General features: G+C 44.6%; 1 protein-coding gene across 1 annotated transcript; it reads right to left on the reverse strand.

The window, feature by feature from the left end:
- Window positions 1-907: 907 nt before the first annotated feature.
- TIMELESS (timeless circadian regulator) lies at window positions 908-27,103 on the reverse strand. The gene is made up of 29 exons (XM_090273413.1): window positions 27,016-27,103; window positions 13,145-13,303; window positions 12,851-13,004; window positions 12,609-12,723; window positions 12,451-12,513; window positions 11,880-11,981; window positions 11,539-11,694; window positions 11,173-11,306; window positions 10,869-10,956; window positions 10,409-10,585; window positions 9,838-10,055; window positions 9,501-9,604; window positions 8,934-9,103; window positions 7,155-7,277; window positions 6,902-7,053; window positions 6,121-6,218; window positions 5,917-6,037; window positions 5,613-5,814; window positions 5,187-5,332; window positions 4,478-4,563; window positions 4,276-4,390; window positions 4,105-4,187; window positions 3,751-3,893; window positions 3,397-3,568; window positions 3,242-3,310; window positions 3,011-3,129; window positions 1,953-2,178; window positions 1,723-1,836; window positions 908-1,583 (listed from the first exon to the last, which is right to left on the reverse strand). The coding sequence occupies exons 2-29, from the start codon at window positions 13,239-13,241 to the stop codon at window positions 1,510-1,512; spliced, it is 3,621 nt and encodes a 1,206-aa protein (XP_090129539.1). The 5' UTR covers window positions 13,242-13,303; window positions 27,016-27,103; the 3' UTR covers window positions 908-1,509.
- Window positions 27,104-27,356: the final 253 nt, after the last annotated feature.

Raw genomic sequence — 27,356 nt, forward strand, 5'->3', positions numbered from 1 at the left:
CGTCTGTCCCCCTCCTAACAGTCTGGACTATGTAGTTTCTTTTAATTCTGCAGTTGTCATACTTCCATTCAACTCGATTTCTGACGGTTCTGGTTGATGGTTGTTCTATATTTCAGCTGTAATTTTGATGTGGTTGTGCAAAGAGGTGAGCCATGTCTGACTATGCTGCCATCTTGACTGGAAGTCCCCGGCATTTACTTTTTGGAGTAGTTTTAGGTTTATAGAAAAGTGAGCAGAAAGTATAGATTGCCCCTAAATATTCCCTTTCCACCAACCCCTCAGTTTCCCCTATTAACATCTTACCTTGGTGTGGTATATTTGTTACAATTTTATTATTTATTTTAGTATTATGTATTATTAATTATTATTACCCAAGTCCATGGTTTACATTAGGGTGCACATGTTTAATTCAATACCAAACACAAACCAAACACATTCATTCTAACTTGAGAGGCTATGAAAGAAAAATTAAAAAACCAAGTCAGAGAAACAAGACAGTTCAAACTCACCCCTTCCCTTGGTCTCTCCCTGATCTGAATGGCTATTTTCTGAATCTCACCTTTACATCACCTTAGCTGGAAACACAAGACAGCCAGAAAGCTTATGGTTTCCATGAACAGAGAAAAACATGACAATTACAATATTTACCCAGTCCTTCTTGCCTAGACTTTGTCTTCCCCTCTGCCCCATGCGAACAAACTGGCTTTTTCTCCTTTTGTGGCTCAGGTTTCTTCCTGCTGCAAACTCATGTCACCCCAAAGATTTATGCTAGAGAAAGGATCTTGAGGTGAGAATGTTTTTCTGTGTCTTCTGTAGGGAAAGTAAGAGAAAAGGGAAAACTCATGGTCTGTTTTAACCCTAATAGTTAAAAGTTCTCCCAAGAACAAAAGCAGCATACTTAGACAGATTGGAAGTCAGATCAACACTGGCAACTTTTAATTTTACGTGATTTCAATATTAAATACAAACCAAACATATTCCATCATCTGGGGAGTACTGCATCGCAACCCCACCTCCACTGCAGGAACTGGGATCAATCTGGTGTGCAGGGGGTGACCAAAGGGAAGAAAATGAAGGTGGGAGTATTTGGTGCCTTTTAAAATGGTGCAACACCTCTACCCATCATATCACACAGCTCCCCATCTGGTGCTGGGACCCAGCTCCAGCAGAAAGCCAAAAAGAACAGATCAATCAGAGGGGTCCAAGGTACCTTCTGTATTTCATTCACTGCTTTCATTTGCTAGGGGGCACTAATAACCCAAAGAAATGGTGCTGAGAAGAAGCCAAGTAAGAGAGCTACTGAGTCATATTGATAAATCTAGGAGAAGTGACTGCAGAGGAGTCCCACACCGTGGTCGAACTTCCTGGACCCTAAATCCATGGGGAAGCCCAGGACTCTACTGCTCCCGTCCAGTAAGAGAAGTTTCTGCGTCCTTTATGACTTTTCAAACTCTGATAAAACTCACCACCTAAATACAGGTCTATCTCTACCCCTAGGCTTCTGGCTCTTCAGTCACTCTCATCTTCATCCTCAATTTGAAACCGTTTCTTCTTTTGGATTTCTGGAGCGCCCAGCTCTGGTGCTATGGGAATGACAGAAGTGAGGAGAAAGAGAATATCTAAATATGTTAGAGGGGAAGGAGGGGGTAGCTTTTACTCTCAGGATTAAGAGAAGAGTGCCAGAGGTTAAAAGAAAGAGTAGGTCCCACTCAGACTCCCTACCTTGGCTCCTGCCTTCATCTTCCTCCTGCTCCTCATCGCTGTCCAATAGTTGTCGCTTCTTGGGTGCCACTTTCAGCTGCTCTTTCCCACCAGTAGTCTCTGCCTCTGAAATGACTATAAGAAGCATAAAATTAGGCAACTGGGCCCTCAAATTCTAAAAATACTCTATCAACCTCTACATCACCATGGCCAGCATATAGTAAGTGCTCAATAAGTGGTCCTGTCATTACCTGCTGGGGACATCAGGCCTGCTTTCTTTTTCCGGGCTAATAGGAGAGCCCTCAGGGCTTGTGCTCGGTGTTCCTTTTGGTGCTCTTCCTCAGGGTCTTGCTGTCCAGAGACTTGAAGGTCTAGCCCTGGCTGAAGCTCTTCCTCTTTCTCTGGTTGACTCAAAGAAGCTGCTATCCTCCGGAGCTGGATGGGACTCAGCTTGGCTGGAATTCGCCAGAAGGTTTCCTACAGAGGCAAAGATGGTGAAAATGAAAGCAATGAGAAAGGCCCAACCTCTAGTTCACCAGATTTTGATATTATTCTTGAATAAATATGACCCTGCACTGGTGAAGATCCACAAGGGTTATGAACTTACTGCTTATTTACTCAATATATGCCCAATGTCTGGCTTAGTGCCTGCCACAATAAGTTCCCAGTAAATATAGCCATTAACTGAATAAATGAATGAATCCCGGGGATCTAAAAAGGTGAATCAGAAATGATCCCTGCCCTCAAGGAACTTACAATCTAATCAGAAAAAAATATATCAATATAGTCTAACACCATAGGATTCTTAGACTATACAGTTGCCAAAGTGATTACTTTTGCTTCAGGGGTTGAAAGTGATAGGACTATTTCTCTGAGCAGCTGACAACTAACCTGAGTCTTCAGGGCTGGATGTGTGGTTGGGGCCTCCCAGGAGATGGGCTGGCATGATCAAATGTTTGGAGGTATGAAAAAGCCTACTATTTGGAGGATGACTATGATGTAGGGTAGGTATGTGATGTAGGGTAGTGCCCATGAGGCTTTGAAAAATTGGCCAAAGCCAGGCATGCCACTTGGAAGCTCTGGAATCTGTCCTGCAAACATTGGGGAACCATTAAGTGCTCTGGACAGAGGAGTAATATAATCAAAACTATATCTTAGAAAAATAACTCAGGGGGCAGCATGAAACACGGACTTAGGGGAAAGGAAAGTTGGAGACAGGAAGACTAGCAGGACAGCTGCCGCAGGAGTCTTGGGCAGTGAAATGAGGAGATGTATCCTGAAATAGCAGCAATGCAACTGGTGTATTTACCTGTTCAGAGGCAGGAGGTCGAACCCCCAGCTTGCGCAACAGCTGCTGAAACTGTTCATTTTCCATTGCTTCCTCATTTTCTTCTGTCAGTGGCACCAATGGAACTGCCTGGGAACAGCCTAGAACAGGGTCAATAGCCATATGGTGAAGATGTAAAGAACTGGTTCTTTATCCCACGACCAGCAGCTTCCAGTGCCTCAAACCTTCTGAAATCTTCATTTATCCACTCACCATCCTCTTCCCGATCTCCTGCTGCTTGAATCAGGCAGTTCTGGAGCCAAAGGAGAGGACCAGAAAAGCCTAAGGGAAGGAAAAAAACTTATCATTGGCCCAAACGCCGAAACCCCTCCTCCGCCTGAGACTCCACTCCCAGCCCAAGCCCTCACCTTCCTGATGCAGGCTTTGCCCAAGGTTTTCGGTTGAAAGGACTAAGCTCCCCTGGGAAGTTTCTTCTGCATCTGAGCCCTCCTCCTTCTCTTCACTCTCTTCCTCTGGCAGGTTTTCCTCTTCTTCCAGATCTTCCTGGCAAAAATCTTTTAGGGACTCCTCTCCATTAGGCTAAAATTCAGTGGGGGTGGGAAATGAAAGAAGGAGACAAGATAAGGAACTGAGTGGAGTCCTCTGGGTCTGGGTGGACCTAGTCAGAACAGCCCAAATCAGGAAGATCCTGGGTGGGCTACTTCTAAGGAGCACTCCAGGGGGGTGGTCCCACACCAATGGAGCCAGGGGAGGGTTATTACCAAGCGCGAGGGCCCGCGCTTCTTCCGGCGTTTCTTGTATAGTTCCCGCCGCTCAGCTACCAGCCCCAGAGCCAGCAGTTTATCCACTATTCGGGCCCGTGAGCGTTTGGCTGTGATATTCTTCATAATATGACCCAGGACATCTATAAAGAAGGAAATTGAATACCCAAGAGCAACAGAGGAAAGAGAAGTAAAGAAAATCAGAAGATAGAGGCTGGTTCGATTCACTCAAAAATGACAGCACAAATACAATAAAGGGACAGAAGAGATGGGTAAGCCTTACTTGGGAACAGGAAGGGAAAGAAAAAGCTTGGCTCTCACATCAGAGATTCCCTGAACTTCTACCTCCCTTACCATCTGAGTCCTGAAACTCCTCAAAAAGCCGCTGCAGCTCCAGCTCTTGATCTTCTGTCCACAGTACGATATGGGTTCCTTTCCTATTTAGGAAGGTATTAGTGAAGAGTGGGCTGAGGCCACGAACAGAGGATTCCCCATCTCAATTCCCCCCAGAACATGTACCTCTACCTTTGAAAGTCCTTGACACTGTCAGCCAGTCCTAGCCGCACCAAATGGTGGATGACCTGCTTACGCGTTCGAGACACATTCAGGTGTGACAAGATGGTTTCTACCACATCCTGACCTGAGATGGAAGAGTAAGGCAGTAAAGAGGGGTCCTGGAGCTCCTGCTGCCATCCTCGTAAGCTCTTCAGATCTCAAGGCCTCATACCTTCCACATCCTTATGGGCAAGGTACAGTTCCTGAAGCCGAGCCTCCTCCTCTGGGCTCCACACAGGAGGTTTACGACTAGAAGATCTGAATTGGAAAAGGAGGGGGAGAGCATGTAGGCTGCTGGCCCAAAAAGAGGAGACCAAAGGTCCTGTCTGGTCAGTTCTAAAAGAACAAGAAAGACGACACAGGTACCCCAGAGGAGCCCATCGACAGAGGCCTAAGATGTGCTTCCTTCCCCTCACCCTCCTCCCCACTTAGGATCCTTAAAGTCTAACTAAGAGATTGTCCAGGCTGTGCCTACGGAACCAGACACTGCAGGGACTGAGAGCATTATGGGAAAAAGAAAGTGTGGAAGGAGAGGAGCTGAGATACTAAGGAAAGAGGCAAAATATTTCTATGAAACCTATGGTTCCCTAGCACATTCTGGGATGGGGCACATACAGACTCCCCCTGGGGGGGGCCACCCCATTGCCAACTGACCCCTCCCCCTCCCCCATGAAGGCTGGAGAAGGAATCTAGAGTAGACAGGAGACTTAGGCTCTGGTCCCATTCCTCTCTTGGGTGACCTTAAGTAAAGCATCTCACCTTCGCAGTTTGTTTTCTTCAGCAACGAATGGTAAAGGTTACACTGACTAATCTGGAAGCTCTTCCAGCTTTGACACTCTGTGACTGTATCACCCACCCTTACTGCCCATCCTCGAGCTCACCCGCCATCCAGGGAGCCATAGCCCTCGGTCATCTCTCGAACCACAGATGTGTTCTTCCAGAACAGCAGCTCCACAAAGGCTTTTTGGTTGACTGCAACCAATGCAAAGAACTTGCCCAGGATGTATTTGGCAAAAGTCACTAGCTCCTGTCGGAGAGGGAGGCTGCTGTGAGGCCTCTGGCCTACGTGTATACATAAACCAGGCCTCTTAAGTATTTTCTCTACAGCTGTTCCCAGCTGCCCCCTCCTCACTCAGACTCCCTTCTATCCTTCCCCACCCCGCTCCCTCAACAAGACTGCCTACCTCCTCACCATCCTCTCATCTCTCAGCCCAACACTCCTCAGTGCCCTGTATCTCCTGAAGACTAACCTTTTACTCCAAAACTCCCCTAAACCTCCAGACCCCAATTCCTTAGTATCTCCTCACTTTGTAGGCCCCAGCGGCAGGGTCACTAAGCAGGCGATTGAAGAGGCAGAAGAGTGAGAGCTGAAAAAGAAGAGCTTCCATTTTGAGGTCATGGGCCAGCCGGTGCAGCATCTTGACTATGCAGTGGTTAGTGTGGGCACTATTCTGCTTGTAGCTCCGCAGCAGCAGCACATAGGCTCGGAGGACAGTTGAGCTGGCAAAGCTGCACCAAGACAGGGAGGGAGAGGATATCAGCATGACACTGTTCAGCCTCACGGCCCCACAATCTCCATCCTGGGACCAGCTCAGTCCTCCTGGTCCGCACCGTTTCAGGTAGTCCAGAAAATTAAACTCTTTCTCCGACACCTGGACCACTTGCAATTCCTCCTCCTCCTCTTCTTCTTCCTCTTCCTCCTCTGCCCCTCGTTCGTCTGGCGCCTGCTGCCCTACAGGAAGAGTGAGGATTACTGGGTAACTGGTGCTAGAGGAGAGCTAGAAGCAGAGAGGTGTGAAGGACATGGAGACTCACGGGGAAGCGGGGCACAGAGGATTTGTTTCAGCAGCTGGATCTCTTCCTCTGAGGAAATGTCTTGAGAGCCAAACACATCTCCTTCTGGCCATACCTCCCTGGAGCACACAGAGAAAAAAAAAGACTTTAACCAGAGGGAATCTGAGTTATAATTTAAAACAGGAGGAGGAATGTAGACGTACTTGTCAGCCAGAAAGAGAATGCAAATGATTACCTCAAAGCTGCAACAATGACTTGAGGGAAATTTTCCCTCATAAGCCACAGTGCAATGAGACCACATGAGAACAAATGGAAACAATCTAAACGTTTGACATGTGGTTGAATAAATGTACATATTCACACAATGGTGTTTTAAAGTCATTAACAATTATAGAAATATATCTGATGAGAAATGATGCTCAAGATGTACTGAGAAATGAACAAATACTATAAATCAGAATGTGCAATAGTTCATTTTTGTAAAAGAATGTTTAGATAATATCTAACACAGAAAAAAAAACTCTGGATGATAACTCATCAAAATGTTAATGATGGCTATCTTTGGCTCATAGAACTATGTTCATTTTTTCTCCCACTTAACTGTCCTTTCTGTTGTTTTAAGAAACAACCCCCCTCCCCAACAGACCAATCAAAACTTCCCAGGACTCAGTACTCAGTGTAGAGCTCTAGCAGTTCTGATGGGAATTATTTCTTTTGAAGACTGAGAACCCTTTAGCACAGTGAAAGCCTCCCTTTGCTCCCAAAGCTGGGTCCAGGAGAATGGGTGGTCAGAGGTTCTTACCGGGCAGACCTAAGGAGGGCCAGGGCCTGTGGGGCCTGGCCAGCCAGCAGACAATCTTGGATCCGCACCATGGCTTCTGCCCGCTGCTCTTCCACTGGCACCTCTGAGGCCGCATCAAAGGGAACCATGGAGTCCAAACTGAGCTCAGGATCCTAGAGAGGGATTAAGGTTACAGGAACAGAGAAGAGGGAGACCCAGACAGCCAACCCATAGCACTACCCTTGAAAAAGACAAGGTTTCTGCAACCACCTACTTGGGCACAGCACTGTAGCTGCTCAGCCAGGGATGGCCACAGGGCCTCCAGGTTCCCTGGGCTAGAAGGCACATTACCAGAAGCAATGGACTTCTTTTTCTTCTTTCTCTTCGCTCGTTTGTTCTATGAAGAAAGAACTATCTTAGAATGGTGGGAGAGGCCCTGACCTGTGTGGCTCAGTTGGTTGGGCATCATTCTGCAAGGCGAGAGGTCACTGGGTCGATTCCCAGTCAGGGCATATGCCTGGGTTGCAGGTCTGGTCTCTGGCTGGGTGTGTGCGAGAGGCAACTGATTGCTGTTTTTCTCTCATATTGATGTTTCTCTCCCTCTCTTTCTCCATCCCTTCCCGTCTCTCTTTAAAAAAAAAGGGCAAGAGAGCTAAGGAGGCCTTTCCCCATTAATGTCTTCTCTATTATTAATTCACTTGATGTCTGAATTAATTTGACATTCACAGAGTGACCACTATGTGCTACTCAAAGGCAATGGGAAAGCAACAGTGAACAGCATATTTCCTTGCCCTTAGGAGCTTATGTCCAGTGGGGGAGGCAGGTCAATTACATTTCAGTGTTGACAGGACCTAAAATACGGCTGAGCAGAAAATGCCATGGCAAAACAAAGGAATAGCACTTGACTCATTTCTTGGGGGTCAGATTTCCCAAAAGCAGTGACATCTTAAGCAGAAGTCTATGGAATAAACAGATTTTCTATGAGGATAAGAAATACTTTTATACATGAAAAGATTTTGTAAAATGCAAAGTACTTCGTAAATAGAGCTTACAATTTTTTCCTCCTATAAAGCAAGAGTGAGAGTCAGCACCCTGCCCTGCTCCCCCAAGTCCTTGGTATGGGTTACACAGGATGAGCTACAAAGCCCTTAAGGTTCATTCTCTATTCAAAGATCTTAAAACTAAAATATACCAAATGTTAAGAGCTTGAGCTTTGGAGTCCAGTAGATCTCGACTTAAAACATTGATGCTAGTCATTTACTAGTAAACCTTGAATAAGTTGCTTAACCACTCTGGGCATATGTCCTAGTACTGGTGTGAGTATTACAAGAAAACCCTAGCACAACATCTGACACGTAGTAAACACCCAAGAAGTAATATTACCTATTATTGATAATAATACAATATAGCCTTGAGTGTAAAAATACCTTTTAGAAAAGTCTCATTGATATTACTACCCTTCCAAGTCCAGTTCTGACCGACTACTAAAGCTGCAGCAAAAACAGCACCCCCTAGGAAAAACCTTTTACAAAGCAGAGTCCCTGTGTCTCCAGGATACAAATTTCTTGAGGTTTTCTTCTTGTGCCAGGTTTTTCATTTATATGTCACTTCAGGCTCATGGATAAATATTAGAAACAACTTTAGGACTATGGAGCCTGTCATAAGCAACCTGAGTTATTCTAACAGCAACTAATACAGTAAGAGACCCCAGACCTTCTATCAATTTAAGGTTCGTTCCATCTCACTACAGTGCTTCAGAAGTACAACCAGGAAATATCACAGCATAATCACTAAATTCTGATATTATGAATCCCCAGAGTTTATGTGCTTATTAGCACATAGTAAGTGTTCAATAAATGTTCCCTGAATTATCAGGGGTTAATCTAATAAAAGATGGAAACTATAGTAGACTCATATCAGCAACATCTCTTGTCCTCTTAGTTCAGAGTAATTCTAATGAATCAGCTTGAGCTACAGAAAATGTGAGGAGAAAGAAGCCCTGTCCTCCCCCTTTCCCGCCCATCTCTTTCTACATCCCGAGACCGCCCAGTACCTGCACCACCAGGTTTCCTCGGCTCCGACAGAACCGCTCCAACATCTTGAGGAAGAGGTGGGTGGTTTCCACCAGGTCAACAAGGAAAGAGCGAGGCTGGTATCTCTCATCAAACTTTCGAAAGAGCGCCAAGAATAGTTCTCGATATTCCATCACATAGAAAATGTTGTCTAGAAATGGGGAAGAGAAGGACTAGAAGGACTGGTCTGGAAAGTTCAGGAAAAGGAGATGGGTAAAGTTAAAACTGGTAAGAATAAAATGCTGAAGGCCAGCCCTGGCAGGTGTGGCTCCGTGAATTGAGCACTGGCCTGCAAACCAAAGGGTCACTGGTTTGATTCCCAGTCAGGGCACATGTCTGGGTTGCAGGCCAGGTCCCCAGTTGAGGGTGTGCAAGAGGCAACCACACAATGATGTTTCTCTCCCTCTTTGTCCCTCACTTCCCCTCTCTCTAAAAATAAATAAATAAAACCTTTTTAAAAATTAAAATAAAATATGATACAACTTAAAAAAACAATATTTTTAAAGAGATGGGGAAGGCCAGAATCAGAGACCATGCCAGAGCCTCACTTTTGATGATGCGGCTGCTCTCCCTCACAGCCTCATCTGGTGACATGTCCATCTCATTTACTGTGGCCAGCAGCTCCTGATAGGCCTTCAGAGCCAGGTGCATCCTGTGAGTTGAGAGAAAGAGAAGGACAACTTAGGACATAGTCTCATGGAAACAGTACTACTCCCCTCCAAACAATGCCATCAAAAATAGAATGGCCCAGCAAGTCAGTCCTTGCCTCCTAGCCTGACCACCTTAATCCTGAAACAGAAAAGAAAATGCCATCCAGAATTCAGGCATTCAGATTCCTAGCCTGGCCAGGATGTCCATTCTGACTCCAATTCTCATCCCACTCACCGACGTGCCCAGGAGGCAGCCTCCTTGCGGTCAGTCAGCATCATCTCATAGTAATTAGTCAGGTTCTGCTCAATGAAGTGGAAGGTACGGACACTGAGGGTCTCAGAGACGAGGCCTGGCTGGAAGGCGGCAGCCCGGTTGAAGGCCATGAAGAAAGCCAAGGCCCACATGTAATAGGTCTCATCATGCTGTTGAGCTTTCTCCCGAAGCAGGTTATCCTAACGTCCAGGAAAAAAAAGGCCATTCCATGACCTTGGGGCTTCCAATTTCCTCCTATCCTATGATAATTGGTTGGACCCTAGACACCACTGTAACTATTCTAAGATCCATAATTTCAAGCCTCTCTTCTTCTTCCCAGTGTCTCCACATTCATCGTCCCTTCTTCTGGAGCGGTTTCTTGAGAGACTTTAATCTGCTACCCTTCTGACATCATCATCATCTCTCAGGGGCACCCTATATCCTTCCCGCCTACTAGCCCACAGTCAGCTTCCCATAGGCTCCTCCCCAGGTGGCTCTCCTTAGCCACCACTGGCCCGGTGACCTCTCTACTCCATCCGTCCTGGGCTCTCACCTTCACCAAGCCCATGAGCCGGTTGTAACAGTTCTCCAGGAACTCAGAGCAGAAGTCTCTGAGGAAGAGTCTCACATTGAGGGCAGAGCGGCGCTGAACGGACAGCTCTCGGGCAGCCTGGCGACGTTTAGGCACCCTCTGCGGCTGCTTTCCCAAATCTGAACTGTAGTTCCGGAGCTAGGGGTGTGGGTTGGGGTTAAAATTACTCCTAACGACCACCCTCCCCTTGCAGCTCTTTCCATGTCCCTGGTTCTGCAGTTTTTTCAAGAGAAATTCTTAGAAAGTTCTCCCCTTCTGGAACTAAGTGAAGACAGAGGTAAACACAATAATGCCAAATGCTCTATTTTTCCTACTGTCTCCTATTCTGAGCCCCCTAACAGAGAAGCTTTACCTCCAGAGACATTTATCCATCTTAGGCTACACAATATGGAGTTCCCACCCCAGATGGGAGCATACTCACATTGTGGAGACCTTTGTGAAAGATGAGGTCCCTCTCTCCAATAGATTTCAACCCCTGAACAATGTAAGAGCCCCCAAATCGAGAATGCCTACAGTGAAAAACAAAACAAAAAAACACAAATATCCAGGGTGATCCCTTAATTCTCTGGATGTTTTATCCCCATTCTCTTTCATTAGCACATCAGAGTGTGTTCTAACTGCAAAAAATGCTATCTGGTTGCCACTGTGTTAAAAGTTAGCTCAGGCCCTTTGCACTCCATAGTGAGGGAATGGGAACATAGCCAGAGCAGCTCCTCGCCCCTCACCTGTTGCCTCGCTGGAGGGCTCGAGTCTTCTTTTCTGCCATCTCTCGCTGGCGCAATACCTCCAATTCTGCCACATCTGTGCTCCGCTCCTGAGCTAAGTGTCCCTGCCCTACTCTTGCCAGCTGCTCAGGGTTCTAGATTTGGAACATAGAGGGAAGAGTCAGAAGGATGGTCATTCCTTATTCTGAGTCCACTCCTACTGGTGACAGAAAGAATGAACGAAATAGGATTATTAATGGGACCCTACACTCGAGACATGACTCTTCTGTTGTCCAGAGAACTCAGCCATTATTATAAGAGCAATTCTGGCCGCACAGCAGAAAAGTACAAGGGTGAAGGGACTGGGTCAATAAGTCAGAGTCTCACCTGGTCACGAAACATAAGGGAGATGATCTCTAGCACGTGAAGACTCCACTGCTGCTCAGTGGGCGAGCTGGCCAGGAAGAGGAGCAGGTCATCCAGGCCACTAAGGTGAATTGCCCAGAGAAGCTGGTCATGGACACTGGCGTCATCATCGATCCTCTGAGCAGCGAGTGGTGAGGGGAGAGAGGGAGGTCAGTCAGTCCCATTACCCTGCCTTGAGGTTCTCCAACTCATTCCTTGACCAAGGTTCCCCACCCAGACTTGCCAGAGGACAAAAAAAGCAAAAAAGGGCAGCTCAACCTTACCAAGCACAAAAACTCAGAAAACCCAAGACCCTGTCTCACCTTCTCCTGATCAAGGTCGGCTGGGATGTGGAGAATATTTCTGACCAGCAGCAGGATCCGCTCAATCAGCAAGTTGTCCTCCTCCTGCCGTTCCTCCCAGCCCTAGTCAGAAGGAGAGTTAGAGGAAGAGACTCTGTGAAAGGCAGGCAACACCTACCCTGGCTGGGGACCAAGGCACAGAGGAGAATAAGGATTAAAAAGAAAGAGCGCTCTCTCTCTCTCTCGCACCTTGTGTACCTTTGTACTTTCTCTCTCCTAAGCTCCAAGGGCCCTTCTTTTGCCTCTGTAACTTGTTTCCTGAGCTCATGCAGTCCAGCTGGCTCACTTTTTCTACCTCTGTAACTTTCTAAATAAACTTTCACTTGTATTTGGAAAAAAGAGAAACAAAGAAAAGAAAAGCTTCAAGTGCCCCAAGGTAGCCAGGGACAATGGCCTAGACTATGTAGTCGCAAGACTGGGACCGTATCTCCAAACTCAGCATGTTCTGACAATGCCCAACCTGGTGCTCTACCCAGAGGAGGAGCAAGGTGCTAACTGTCCTTGGGATCTTGGAAGATGGAAATTCACTCACCAGCTGTAGCAGCTCATACAAGGTTTCACTAAGGACCCCAAAAGCCTTCTCACTGGCAAAAGCCTACAAAACAAGGGAATGGACCTTAAGTAGTTCCCACCTTCTCCTTCCGCACTGCCTCCAAATTTTGCCTCAGGGATTCTGAAGGAGAACCTTACCTCTTTGTAGGCCTGCAAGTAAGCTAGCACCTGTAGAAAATGGTGCCCGAAGCTAGGCTCCTTGGGCACACTGCCAAAGCAGAGCAAGGCTGGCTGTGTCAAATTCACCATCAGCCTGGGGAAACAATGAAGGAGGGAGAAGTTGTTAAGTTTCCCCGCCAGGCACAAACACCAAAATCTCTCAGCTCAAACACCAAATGCTGGCTGGCACATGGTAAAAGTCGAAAAGCTGGGGAAACAACCTGATAACAGCATCAAAGAGAGGCTTGTCCCGGTGGTGCTGGGTAAGGATGGGTAGAAGGTCACTCTGCAGGATCTGGGCTGCCCCCAGCTGCTGCCGTACATCTTGAGTCTCATCTTCATGTCTCAAGTAGCGGATCAAATCCTTCACACTCTCTTCAGGGACAGAACAAACACTTATGTGGATCCCTGGAAGAAGCTCCATCCAGGCCCAAGTACTTTTCATTCACATGGCTTGAGAAATTCACCAGACCTCAATTCAAATTTTTTACCTGTTTCCTCCAAAAGGTACTCACCTAAGCAATCTGGTTCTTTGTGGTAAGTGTCTCCCTCCAAGTACCCAAGGGCACTACATGTGGCTAGAAGTTCACAATTCATCATGTACAAGTTCATACAATAGTGGAGTAGCCAATCGATATAAGGCAGGTGGATACGGGAGAGACAAAATGATGAGGCTGCAGAGACAGGGAAAAAGAACAATTGTAGGATCCTCTCCATGGAAGGGAGAGGGAAACAGGATAGGGCCCTAACACTCCGAGTATTCTGATCAAGATCCTCAAATGCTCCACTTTTGTCAGAGCCAAGTATTGTTCCCAGTCTCCGGGAAAGCTTTTAGTTAAGACTTCTACCTAATCAAAACCCCAGAGGCTCCAAGCCTAAGAATCAAGCACCCACCCCATGCTCTAACTTGGATCTAAAACCATAGAAACAGTCTGTTTCAGAGTTAAGGTAAACTTAGACAGAGAAAGGCACCAACTCAGAGACATTTTTTTTTTAAAGATTATATTTATTTATTTTTAGAGAGAGGCAAAGGGGGGAAGAAAGAAAGGGAGAGAAACATCAATGTGTGGTTGCCTTTTGAGTGCCCCCAACCCACAACCCAGGCATGTGCCCTGACAGGGAATCGAATCAGTGACTCTTTGGTTTGCAGGCTGGTGCTCAATCCACTGAGCCACACCAGCCAGGGCAACTCGGGAGACGTTTACCCTTAGATAGTTCTGCAGCCTTTGGTAGGAAGAGGAGAACAAACTTCCCTCTCCCTTAAACTTGCCAGACCCAGTCCCCTTCCACAGCCTTTCCACAGCCACTATTACAGCTCTTATGTACCACAAGAATCAAGAGAACCCAACCCTCAGCGTACAGTGATTCCACTTAGGATCTGCTCTATCCTAGGAGCCTACAGGCTTCTGAGGCACTGGAAATGCATAAAGTTCCTTTCTCCCCCCACCCCCCCCAAACTACTCTTCAGTTTTAGTAATCTTTGTAGAAGCCAACCTCTAAGAGAATGGGTGAGGAAATAGGAACTGGTGAAATTTCCTGTCACTTTCCCCAAGAGAACCATCTTCCTTTTCTGAAGCATTCCACTTTTAATTAAGATCCCTAAACCTTCATCAGATAACACTGGGGAACACAATTTTCACTGAGTTAGATCTGTCACTTGTTTTTGACTAACTTTTGGCATCTGAACCCAAGAATGACCCCATTTTTTCTCTATCACGTCAACTTTTTAAGGTACAGGATACCCTCCCTTTGCCCCCCAAATCATATACAAAATGTACGTACAAAGGAAAATAAAGAAAAAATTCCCTGAATGTACGTTTATTTAGTTATTTTATTCATATAAAGGCTATATATTGTTACTATGAGTCAAATTGTGGACAAGTAGTAAAGTTCTGCTACCAAACATACATATTAAGGTATTTTATCTTTTCAAACGACCAGCTAGGAAATGCCAAAACGAGATACTTGAAACAGTCTCCTTCAGTTGGCAAAGCTTTAACAACGTGCTTCATGAGACCCAGTTTTATACGCACAGGTGGGAATATAATGTTCTTTCTGTCAACAAGTGGTTCATGTAGAACATTTAGATCACCAGGTTCGAGGTTAGATCTTGGAGGCCAATTTGACTCCACCCAATGCTTCGCATAAGCTCTGCTGTCCCACATACACAGAAAACAAGGATACTTGGTGTATCTGTGTCATTGACCAAGAAGGAAGCAGATCATTTTAAGGTCAACACAGCTGATCCAACTGTGCTTGTGATATTGCAGCAGATCAATGACTCTCTTTATGTCTTCATATTCTTCACAAAACAAAACTGAATGGCCAATTGGGACTGCACCAAATAAATTGCCATTGTGGGGGAGGACATACTTCAAGCTCCACTTTGAGCTATCGATGAACAGTCGCCATTCAGTTGCGTTATAGATTGGAATTCCCAATTCCTCCATTAAACCATGTATGTTATGGCAATCCACAAAGCCACCGTTACTTCGAAAGTACTGCATAAATGCACTTTCTCTTGATCGAAAGTAGGATACCTTTGCTCCTTTTTTCAAGCAAGTTTTTCTCATGCAATCCTGATACTAGGAGTTCTGAAGCCTTTTTGGATAGTCCCAAATCTCATGCCAAATCATTCAACTCATGCTGATCAAATCCCTTACAAACTGAGTCATCTTCAATTTCAAAATCTTCATCATTGCTGTCACTTAGTTCTTCACCATACTACTGTTTTTCGAAAGAGGGTAGTTCAATGAAAACTGGCACTGGGATTTCATCTGAATGAGGCACTGGGTGTATAGCTGATGGTAGACTAGGATACTCTATTTCACATTTATTTTTCTTGTTATATCCTGACGTTTTCGCTATACAAAAATAACAGTCACTTGAATGATCTCTGGGCTCTCACCAAACCATAGGTATACCAAATGGCATTTTATCATGTGTTCCCTTTGTCCACATCCGTAAACTCTCGACACACTGCTTGCACACCTTGTGAGGGGCCCAAGACTTATCTTGATCACCAAGTTTTACTTTAAAATATGCAGAATAGGCTTGCCTGACAAATGCGCTGTTGTTTGTCCTTTGACTGGGAATGGTGAAACTGCCACAGATATGACAAAACGAATCAGGGTTGTTTAGGCACTTATGACAAGAAATAGCAGAGGCAGACATGATCTGAAGAAAAGGAAATAAGTACGTATGTAAATAAAAAAGTAAATTCTGCTAACTCCTTGTATACAGACAAGAACTCAGACTACACTTCGGAATACGATTCACTATATAGAGTGGCACACAGCCTCTCATCACACTGTCTCATGTGTAACTGAATAGCCTGGACAAGTATGAGCCTGTCGCTGGTCTCCAAGGTCGTCCCCCACCCCTCCCCACTCGAGTGACCTTTGCTTTCAGCCAACAGGAGAGCACTAGTGCTTCCCTCAGTCCAGGTTATATCCGGCCTAGAATTGTCACATTAAGATAAGCTGTACAGAAAAAAACTTGACGTGACAGAAGAAAACTAACTGCAGTTTTGAAATCAGCATGCCTATTTAAGTCTAAAACAGTTGAAAAATCTAACTCAACGGAATTATGTTAAAAATTGTTCCCCTGTGTAATCAAGTAAGCACAGACCCAGAACCCTGGATGTTTCAGAACCTGACCTAATAACACAGACACACACAAACACATTACATTCGCTACCCTGCTTCTGTGGAAAATAGGAAATATCCATCAATCTTGTCCCCTTGGCTGCTCTTAGCTGTGGCAGCTTCCTCTAAAAAGACCATTCTCATCCTGACTGGTGTGGCTCAGTAGACTGAGCACCGGTCTGTGAACCAAAGGGTCACCGGTTCAATTCCCAGTCAGGGTACATCCTGGGTTGCAGACCAGGTCCCAAGTTGGGGGCGAGTGACAGGCAAACCATACATTGATGTTTCTCTCCCTCTTTTTCTCCATCCCTTCCTCTCTCTCTAAAAATAAATAAAATCTTTTAAAAATAAAAAGACCATTTTCTGTTCCACAGAGACCTTTAGGCTGACTCTGCCCCAGTTTCCCGACAGGAAATGGGCAGTACCCTAAGAACTAAGGTTTAATGCCTGATGTTATCTCCTGGCTTTTACTGCAACTGGTCTACTTCTCCAGCTGCCTGCTATCCCTCTACCCCTGCCCCTACCCAGCACTGACCTACTTTCTGACTGATTCATCCCTGCAAGAGTGAGCCAGTAAAACACTCAATGAAAGACCAGAAATGCTGAAGGGAGACTTTCCCTGGCTGCCCTTTCTCATGGGATCTGTGGCCTCTGAGACCTGGGCAATCTCTGACTCTGCTCAAAGACACATCTAGCTTTTTCAGACAGACTACTGGCATGTATAGATAGGTTCTCTTTCGCTCGTTCTCTCTCTCTCGCTCACTTGCTCACTCGGGCTTTTCTGCCTGTATTTTCTAAATGGCAGCCTAGGAAGCTGACAAAAACATAGCAGAGCTGGTTAGAAAGATGCTGAGTCAGCACATCTTCCTCAAAATAAGACACAGCATCACACTCCGGCACTAAAAGGGGTGAAATGATAATGTCTTCTAACGGCAGGGACAAAGCCATGTATGAAAAGCTCCCTGACAGATAACCTCATATATCCTCCCAGCTTCCCTCCCACTATATACTGCCTCCTCCATAGGAGACCAATTAATTCTAAGTATAGATCAAAAATGCGTAAAACTGGCACCAGCAGAGCCCTCAAACCTGAAAGGCAAAAATAACAGAGGTGGTAACAGCTACCTGTTACCTGGCTACCAAAATAAGGGGAGTGGTGGGGAGGAAAGCAGGTAGGGAGAAGGGAAGAGGTTCTGCAGCAAGAGAACCAGGAGGACTTCAGGTTTTAATGTCCTGCAGTTTTGTTTTGTTTTTAAAGATTTTATTTACCCATTTTTAGAGAGAGGGAAGGGAGGAAAGAAAGAGGAGAGAAACATTGATCAATTGCCTCTCGAACGCCCCCAAGTGGGGACCTGGCCCCCAACTCAGGCATGTGCCCTGACTGGGAATCAAACCAGTGACTACTTTTGGTTTGTGGAAGGACGCCCAACCCACTGAGCCACACCAGTCAGGGCTAATTCAATGCAGTTTTGACAAAACCAGAGAGCAACAGGAAAAATAGAGGAAGAAATGGGTCAGGTGACCTAATGTAAAGCTCCCAGGCTAAGGGTCATGAGGAAGCCAGCAGTCTTGGGCCTATTCTTTAGAACTGAAATAAAAGAACACTCAATAGGAGTTTCAGCCCTCCCTGGTGAAAACACTATTAAAAAGCAGCCAGGGACCTGCCAACGTGGCTCAGTTGGTTGGAGCGTCATCCTGTAGACCCAAAGGTCACGGGGTCAATTTCCAGTCAGGGCATAAACCCCAGTTGTGAGTTTGATCCCCAGTCGGGGTGTGTGCAAGAAGGCAACCAAGTTGATGTCTCTGTCTCTCTCCCTCCCTCTCTCTTTATAAGCAATGAAAATATGTCAAGTGAGGATTTAAAAAAATGAAAAAAAAAAAAAAAAAAAAGAGGCAGCCAGGGACAGAAAACTTACAGTTCACTTTTTTTTCATGCAGTTAACCAGAAGCTACTCGCTTAGTCTGTCTGGCCTCATCTTCCTCTCCGAGACCACTTATAATCTGATTATTTGTCTTCTATCTTCATCACGCATACCCATCCAACCCACCACTTCTTAGCTCCATGGCTTAGTTGCCTCTTCTGTCTGTCTATTCCTTGATCTCCAGGAATTTAAATACACATATTCCAAAACAGAGCCCCACCACGCTCTCCAGATCTTCACTCAGTTTTTTTCCTCCTTCTGTAAAGTCCACCCTCCTCCATTAACTTCAAAAGTTCTAAGACTCTCTGACCTTCAAGATCCAGCTCAAATGTCACTCCTTATTCCCTGACGGCCTACAGCAGGACAGGGTCTAATGGCACATACATGTACTTTCTCCTCCAGCACTAAACTACATTTTTGCATTATAATTTTCCAGAATATATTCTTTCTTCTCTGCTAAATATTGTCTTATGCATTTCTGAATGCACTGAATTTCTTTCATATGGGAGACAGTCAAGAAAAACTCGTAAATGCTTCCTGGTGTAATAGAAAGATCAGTAACAATGGTCAGAAGGTGGGGTCAGAGTCCTGGCTTCACTGTCTACCTGTTTATTCTTCAGTAAGTCAGTTTTGGTTTGCTCCATCTGAAAAATAAAGAAAAGGATACTGTGGCAGCCATGGAGGTCCCTGCTCAGACTTCTGTTCAAAAAAGATCTTGCCATTTACCTGCAAAGCATGAGGCTAGCTGACAGCACCTCCAGGATCCACCTCAGCCCTACTCTTTCCTGGCAGCCTCCAGTTAATGACGAAGCTCAGAGGTATAGGGCCTAGCAATTTCTGTCCAACAAGGACTCCACGCAATCCTTGCTTCAGTGTCTCCCATTGGGTATCTGCCTTGTGGTCTGAGGTTTTCCCTGACCCCAATCCACTCCCCTCTTATACAGTTATTGTGAGAATCCAATGAAGTTACATAAAAGCATATTATAAATTGTGATGGATAACACAAAGTTAAATTAAAAATTAGCAGTTTCCATGCTTTATAATTTCATGTACCAGTATATATCCTCCCAAGCTGGAAAAACCATCTTATCTTGACTGGTAATAGGGATATTAAAAACACAAACACTTAAAAGATAAAAACAAACAAAAATACAAATACTTAAAAAAACGCAGCCTTGGCCGGTGTGGCTCAGTGTACTGAGCGCCAGCCTGAGAATGGAAAGGCCATTGGTTGCTTCCCAGTCAGGGTAATGCCTGGGTTGCAGGCCAGGTCCCCAGCTGGGGGTGTGCGAGAGGCACCACACATTGATGTTTCTCTCCCTTACACCTTCCCTGCCCCTCTCTCTAAAAAGAAATAAAATCTTAAAAAAAAAAAAAAAAAAAGTATCTCCATTTTACAGATGAAGAAACAGGCTCAGAGAGAGAATAAACACCCCAATAAAAGATTTATTATAGATGAATTATCTGTAATGGTAAAGCCTTGGACACAACCCAGATACCCAAAACCTAGGGAAGAGCTAGGAAAACTTTGGAATATTAATGAACAAAGTATCACATAAAAACGAACTATGCAAACTAAAATTCAAAAGTCTATACTAAAAAGGGCACAGAGCAGAATGTTCACAATAACCACATAAATATATGAATGATCTGAAGCGGATGAGGGATTTCAGAAATTACTAGTAAAGATAGCGCTTATATTTAAAAATAAAGGTAATTCATTGCTTTTAATTCTTCTGGTGACTTTTCAATAAAAACAGCAAAGGTAGCCATTGCTGTACTCCCCGGTTCTCTCTCTCACCTCCTTTCCGGGTCCAAAGGTGGGCTGGCAGGCTGAGTTACTGCTGTTCACTGCTTCTACCCATAGATTCGGAAACCTCTTCTGCTTCACTCAAAGCATACAGTCTTCTTTGGTCTCCCTCCCCAGCCCTTCATTTTGTTTGTTTGTTTTTTAAATCTCCCACTGTAAATGAGTTTTGAAACAGTCCAAACTCTTGAATTTTTGTGAATATCAATGGTTAACCCTGATGCACAGGACAAGAGAGTGGGGTCTCACTGTAGTTACCTCCACCAAATCTATTCCTCCTCCTAAGAGGGGAAAGGAGAGACCACGTGTGCTGTTTCCAGACAACTGGGCAGTACAGATACAGACAAGCCTATGATTTCTCTGTTCCAATCAGAGCACTTTATTCCACTTCCTGAGCTTTCTCCTTTGAAAAGAATTCCCCCCAGGCAAAAGAGTTCACCCATAACAGAAGCAAAACAGAACCAGCCATTCTAGCTTGCCAAAGAACTAATAGAAAAAAAAGAAATTCTCCTGGATAGGTTTCATTTTGGGTTTTTGTTTTGTTTTGTTTTAAAATATAGACTTGCATAATGTAGTGGATCCTAAACGTCTGGATTTTTATGGATGAATCTTTAATCCTTTTTTTTTTTTTAAATTTAGGAAGACTAACAAGGTTGCCAAATTTAAATTTTGTAACTTAAGGACTCTTAGGAAAAATAAAATAAAATAAATAAATAAATATATAAAGCCAAACACATGTTGCTGGTATGACTGCCAAATGGTGCAGCTGCTGTGGAAAATAAGTTTGGCAGTTCCTCAAAACGTTAAAACACAGAGTTACCATATCACATATCACCCACAATCCCACTTCCAGGTATATATCTGAAAGAAACGAAAAGTATGTCCACAGAAAAACTCATAGTATATGAACGTTGATAGCAATACTATTTATAAAATTCAAAATGTGGAAAACACCCAACGGCAATCAACTGATGAATAAACAAAAAACGGTATCTATCTATACAATGGAATATTATTCGACAATAAAAAGAAATGGAGTACTGATACATTCTACAATATAAATAAAACTTGTAAGCATCCTGTTCAGTGAAAGAAGCCAGATACAAAAGGTCACATATTATATGGTTCCATTTATATGAAATGTCCACAGAGACCGAAAGTAATTAGTGGTTGCCAGGGACTGGGGTAAGAAGGGGTGGGGTGTCACTGCTAGTAGGAATGTATGGGGTTTCTTTTGGAGGTGATGAAAATATTCTATTATTAGATAGTGGGTAATGATTGCAAACTGTGAGTTATATACTTTAAAAGGGTACATTTTATGATTTATGAATTATATCTCAATACAGATGTTATAAAAAACACCCCACACAATTGCTATATATTCTATTTTCACTATTTAAACCAAAAAAAACTAAGGAGAAAATCTCAGGATAAAGTACAGTCTTTTAAATCTGATAAATTTGATTTTTATGGAAACACTAATTGTATTTTCACATTTCATCACTGACAGGTGAGAACTTTGTGAAACATCTTAGACTCAGCAGACATGGACATTTAAAAGTGATGTTAGTTATCTTTCCCACCAAATAAGTACCAAGTAGTTCCGATGAAGCAATATGCATCTGAAATTACTCATAGGCCTCAAAATGCAAGAACTAAAGGAAAACAAAAGATAAAATATTAAATACACTTGCAATTCAAAAGAGAAAATTAACTCATTTCTTGAAAACAAAATAAAGCCAAAAAAAAAAAAAAACCCACCAAAAAAATACCCAACTGTTCCAAACCAACTCTGTTTGAAGAACTAAGTTTTGACAATCACTACTGCTAAGAGAATTGAGGCAGGACAGTAAGAAGCTAGGAAAATTCCTTGGCAAGTGGAATGGGAAAACTAAGACAGATAGCTGAACTGGCCAAGCAAAGTACAGCCAGATACGGACGGCCACCAGGTGCTTCGCAAGGTGCAAAACTGGTGTCGGAGGGCGCCCCCAGGGTGGCGTGTCCTTCCCTGGCATATCACTGACCATGCAGCTTAGCTCCCCTGACCTTTCCTCCCTAGAGATAATATCTAGGTCTCAGTTGTATTTCAGCTCCAGGCCCAGAAAAGCAGCAAAACCAGGCAGGTGATGCCAGGACCCGCTGCAATGAATAATGAACCCCTGAAAGGCACACCTGGAAAAGCTGATGAGTATGCCATTGAGATCTCCCCTGAGACCTCCTATAAAGTCCCCACCTCAAGACAAAGAAGCCAGCACACCCTCCTTGGAGCACAACCATTTGAATCTCCTTTTTGAGTGAATTTTCTTTCTACTAAACTCTAAGGGTCGCCACAAGACTTGCAACCAGGGGAGCAATGGGCAGCGGCAAGCAGCTCTTTTCAGGCTCACTCCCTGAGCCTGTCTCAAAACCCCCTTTCTCTCTGACTCTCCAGTGAGCTGACCACCTGGGCTTCTTTCTTTCCTATAACATTTCCAGAGAGCCAAAGCAGCCCCACCTAGGCTCTGTCCTGTTGCTTCTTCTATCCTCGGCCCTTCCTTGTTTCACTGTCCCGAGCTTTAATAAACATACTCTCAATACCAGCTGGGCTCGTCTTGTGAAATCTTTCCTGCATGAAGTCAAGAACCCACACATTATCAGCTGGCCCAAGGCAGACTCACTCTGGGCCCGGTCCCCTTCCGGTAACAGAGTGACATTTGGTATTTGAATTCCAGTTCTGTCCAGTACTAAGTTGGTGATCTTTGAGCATGTGGCTTAACCTAAACCTCAGTTTCCTTATCAGTATACTGAGAAAATAAACAGGGATGTTAAAATGAGATCATGGCAAGCAGTGCTACATAAAGTGTGGTCTGCAGACCATTGCTGATACACACTATTAGCAGTCTGCATCAAGGTAAGTACGAAAACCAAGCATACGCATTTAGAACATCTCCTGGCAATTTAGTGTCTGTTAAATCTAATAATCAAGCCTATACATATTCTGCATGCTTTTTTCATACAGAAAACTAGAAAAGTTGTTTTTCTACTAATAGTTCTAGCATTTAACAAAAGTACTTTTATCTCAATTACATCTCAATAAAGCTGGAGGTAAAAAAAAATACTGATCTGCAACAACTTGAGGGGAGAGGGGACCCTGTCTGGTCCTTCATCAAAAAGTTTGAGAAGCACTGATATTCAGTGCTTTACTGAGTGGTGAGCACAAAGGGAGCGCTCTCAAAACATGTGTGTCCTCTCTCCATCTACTGGGCTCTGTGGTCAGTCACTGAATGCTTACAGAAGAGCCTTCTAAGCAAAAGATAATGTTGTGCAAGTGCTGCGGTGGTACTAAAAAATTCTAGTTGCAGAAATAAAACCAACATGATATAGAACGGACAATGTAAAGGAGAGTAGAGGCTCTAAATAAGTGATAGTGAAAAAGAAATTCTGAAAAAAACTAGCACTCTTTTCAGGATACAGTGGCCAAGGATTTTATGAGAGGCAGTGTGGTTAGAAGTGGACTTCTGAAGGTCACACAGGATGCAGGCAGAGAACTGCCAGAGCAAAAGCGGAGAGAGAGCCACTGTGAACAGATGAGTCTAACAGGAAAGGAACAGAAGGGGAAGATGGAGCCTGCTTTATGGAAAAAGTTGTCTTTGTCTATCAGTTCAAGGATTTAGAACATAAACCACGGAGTGGTTGCAGAGTTCTGAGCTGAAAAAACAAAATTATCAAACTGGGGTAGCACAAAGCAGGATCACATATCCTACTATTGTATCTTGATACATACATCACTCTCTCCGTGGTTTCAGTCTTTTGTCCTTTCACTGCACTCACCCTGCAAAAGATCCCAACCTCAGATCAATGAAACCATCTGCTTTCTAGACTCTTAAATCCTAACTCAGATTTGCTGGAGAAAACCAAACAATCCTGCATAGTGATACACAACTTCTGTGTAGCTTCCAGCCTGAATAGGGCTCTCAGTCTGGCCCAGTAAATCCTTTTAGTGTTCCTGGTCCACTTCCTCTTCTTCTTCCTAAGCAACAGCCGTTTCTACCTTACACCATTATCTGCAAGCCCCTTTACTCCATTTCTTCCCACGTCTCACCTGGTCTCCCTGCCTCCTCCCTTTTAGGAACTGAGGTCATCAGACATGACCTTTCTCAACTCTCTACACCCAAGCCTAGAAACATACATATTTCAAATGCCCACCCTGACTTCTTTGCTTCTAATATAAGCCCTCGTCTGTGTGACTGATAATCCCTTTCTGTACCTTAGTTGGTTATTCCTCATTTCTCATTTGTTTCCAATCTTCTCTTTATACTGACACCATCTCTGTGAGTTGCTCAAAGCTTTTCCAGCTTAGGAATGGAAAACCTAACAAAAAAACAAAACCTCTCTCTGACTCCATACTAGCTGCTCCTCCTCTCCTTAAATGCTGATGTTCCAGAGACCTGCACCTTTAGCCCTCTTCCTCACTTCACAGTCTCCTTGCACACTCATCCACTCCCACCTCTTCAACTACTATCTCTGAACCATTCATTAGCAAGCAAACCTGTATCTCTTGCCCCTCTGAGCTCCCATCGTCCCAACCCCACGTTACACTAATGAATAGCATTGCCTACCTGTATGTCTCATAGATAACTCACACTCAACATGCCCAAAAATGAACATCTTCCCCCAAGTCTGTCTCCACTTACATTTTGGATTTTTCAGGGACTGACACTGTCTACTCAGTTATTCACAGAAGAAACCTAGGAGTCACCCTAGACACCTCAGGTCATTAACTTAGGCTAACTCTTCCTCAAGCTTCCTGTCTGGCCCGTTCATCCTTGTACTCAGGACTTGAGCAAAGGCAATGGGACCTACCTTATATCTGTCTGGTCCTGAGTATCTCTTGCTTATGCAGCTGTTTCCTAACTGCTTTCCCTGCCTCCAATCTTGTTCTCTTCAATCCACCCACAACATAATTACCAGATCTGGCTGTATAAAACCACCTTGCCTAAAACCCTTCAATGGATACATAAAAAACTTCATTATGATAGTCTCTAGAAAGACTGGGGGTGGGGGAGTCTGCAGCAGGAGAAATGTTTACCTTCCACTTTAGTACTATTTGAATTGTCTACCATTAGCATGCACTACTATACAAAACTGTTTCAGTGGCCACCAATGCTAACAATACAAAGTCCTTCAAGATCTGTCAGTTTTTAAGCTTCTCTCTCATAACATTCCTCTCTCTGGCCCTGGAGTCTATCCACTCATCTCTTAAGACTCTGCCCAAATGGCATTCCGTCCTGACTTCTCCAGAAAGAATGGACCTGTCCTTCATGCCACTTAATAGAGGTCCATAATGGCATTTACAGCTCATGTTGTATGGAACACTTAAACAGATTGTTTAAAATGTCTGTCTCCCTCCATTAGCCTTAGATTACCTAAGGGCAGGAATTGTTATTCACCTTTGAATTTTCAGAGTCCAGTTACTGAATCACAATTTAAGGGGAGAGGAGGGATGAGGGGAAGGTTTGGATAAGAGTGTTTTGAAAATGCTCATCAGGTGATTCTAATTCAACCCCCCTGTTAACAACTGCACTGATACAAACTCCTTGATCAGGAATCACTGTGTTCAGCACAATGTAGATGCTCACTATGTGGTTTCTAATCTGAACCCAAGTAGGCAAGTTTCAAAGTTGAGGAAGGAAAGGAAGGTTAGGGCTAAAATGTGGAGGCAAAGGATATATCAGAATAGTGTGTTTGTGAAGTTGTGGAAGTAGACAGGCTTACTCAAGAGTTTGGAGTGCTAAGGAAGGAAGTCGAGATAGACCTCTTTGTCACCCTGTAACTGCAAAGGGTTCCTTTACTTGAGTTTTTCCTTCTAGACAGAGTCCCTTAAGGGCAGGAACTCTATCCTACTCATCTCTGTCCATGGGACACTGAGCACAGTGCAGTGCAAGGTACATGTGAGGAGCTCAGGAACCTTTACTGAGTGGTACCAGAGCCACTGATAATAAAGGGAAGTACAGTACTTCAAGAACACAGGAGAGCTGGAAATAGAGATTTTCAGATGGACAAATGAGCTCAGTCAATGAAAGAGAAGCTTATCTGGCAGAGAAGTAAGTGGTCAGAACTTCAAGTAGAGGGAACATCAGGAGCATAGGTACCAAGGTGTGAAAGAGCAGAATGCAGATACACTCTGGGAGTCAAGTGCAGGAGACAGGAAACACGTTAGGGAGCTTTAGAGAATGAGTCTGAGAGGGTGTAGGCCAGACTGTGAAAAGCCATGGATACCCACCTAAAGATTTAGGCCAGACTGAGGATGGCCTAAGAGGAGTTCTGAATTTAATCTAGAATGGCCAGATTGACTTTTCTTTTTTTTTTTTTTAATATGTTTTATTGATTATACTGTTAACAGTTGTCAGATTGACTTTTTATAAAAGTAACTCCTAGCAACATGAAGAACAGAGTAAAGACCTGAAAGGCTCAAAGAAAGGAGCTAATTATATATCTGATGTTTCGGAAGCCTGCCCCTCGGCTGATGGTCTATTTAACAAACCCACAGAGAGGCTGTACCCTGCTTAAGTCTTACACCCAAGGGAAAACAGGGAAGGGAATAACATATTGATACTATAAAAACCCAAGACTGAAGTCAAGAGACCTCTGAATTCCAGCTCCCGCTAAACACTAAGCTGCACATCTGTTTTTTCGGGTCTGAACTGAATGGGGCGTCCCGAAGTGAAAATGTTCAGGAACCTCTGTTCTACCCCTAAGGCTCTGAGTCCCTTCCCGTCACAGCCCCACCTCCGCACGCGGACCAAGTGGTGCCAGAGGGCTTGGGGAGAACGAAGGAGCGTCCCCAGCTGGTGGGGAACGCTGCGGTACCCACCTAACCTGGGTGGGAAACTGCGCGTGCGCACCTGGAGAGCTCGCCCCGCCCTCTGCCTTTAAACCCGGTGGCGGGAAAGGAACTCAGCGCCTCTCAAGAGTGCCCATAGCTTCGCAGGGACGCAGTTCTCTTAGAGTCCTCTCATTCACACACTCACCCGTTCCCCGCCAGTCCACAGGAACCCTGGGGAGCCAGCGGTCCTCACAGACCGGCCCCGCAAAGTTTCCCGCCACCTAGCTCGGCGGCACCAGTCTCCGCCGCGTGCGGAACAGGGCGGGGCGAGCCGGACTGGTCCAAGTCACCCGAGCGGGCAGGGGGCGTGGATATAAACTAAGAAAAAGGGAACTGAGTACACGTACTATTTCATCCGAGTCGATCTCCTACATTGAGCCTAAAGTCACAACCAACGAATTTTCTTCTGACTTAAAATATTAGGAATCAAAGTTCGATTAAATGTGAATTTACAAACATTCTTCCCCTTCTACTAGTCAAGTGGAT

Source organism: Furipterus horrens, unplaced genomic scaffold (genome assembly GCF_987537825.1).
Source record: "Furipterus horrens unplaced genomic scaffold, mFurHor1.1.pri manual_scaffold_4, whole genome shotgun sequence".
In the NCBI taxonomy this organism is placed as follows: domain Eukaryota; kingdom Metazoa; phylum Chordata; class Mammalia; order Chiroptera; family Furipteridae; genus Furipterus; species Furipterus horrens.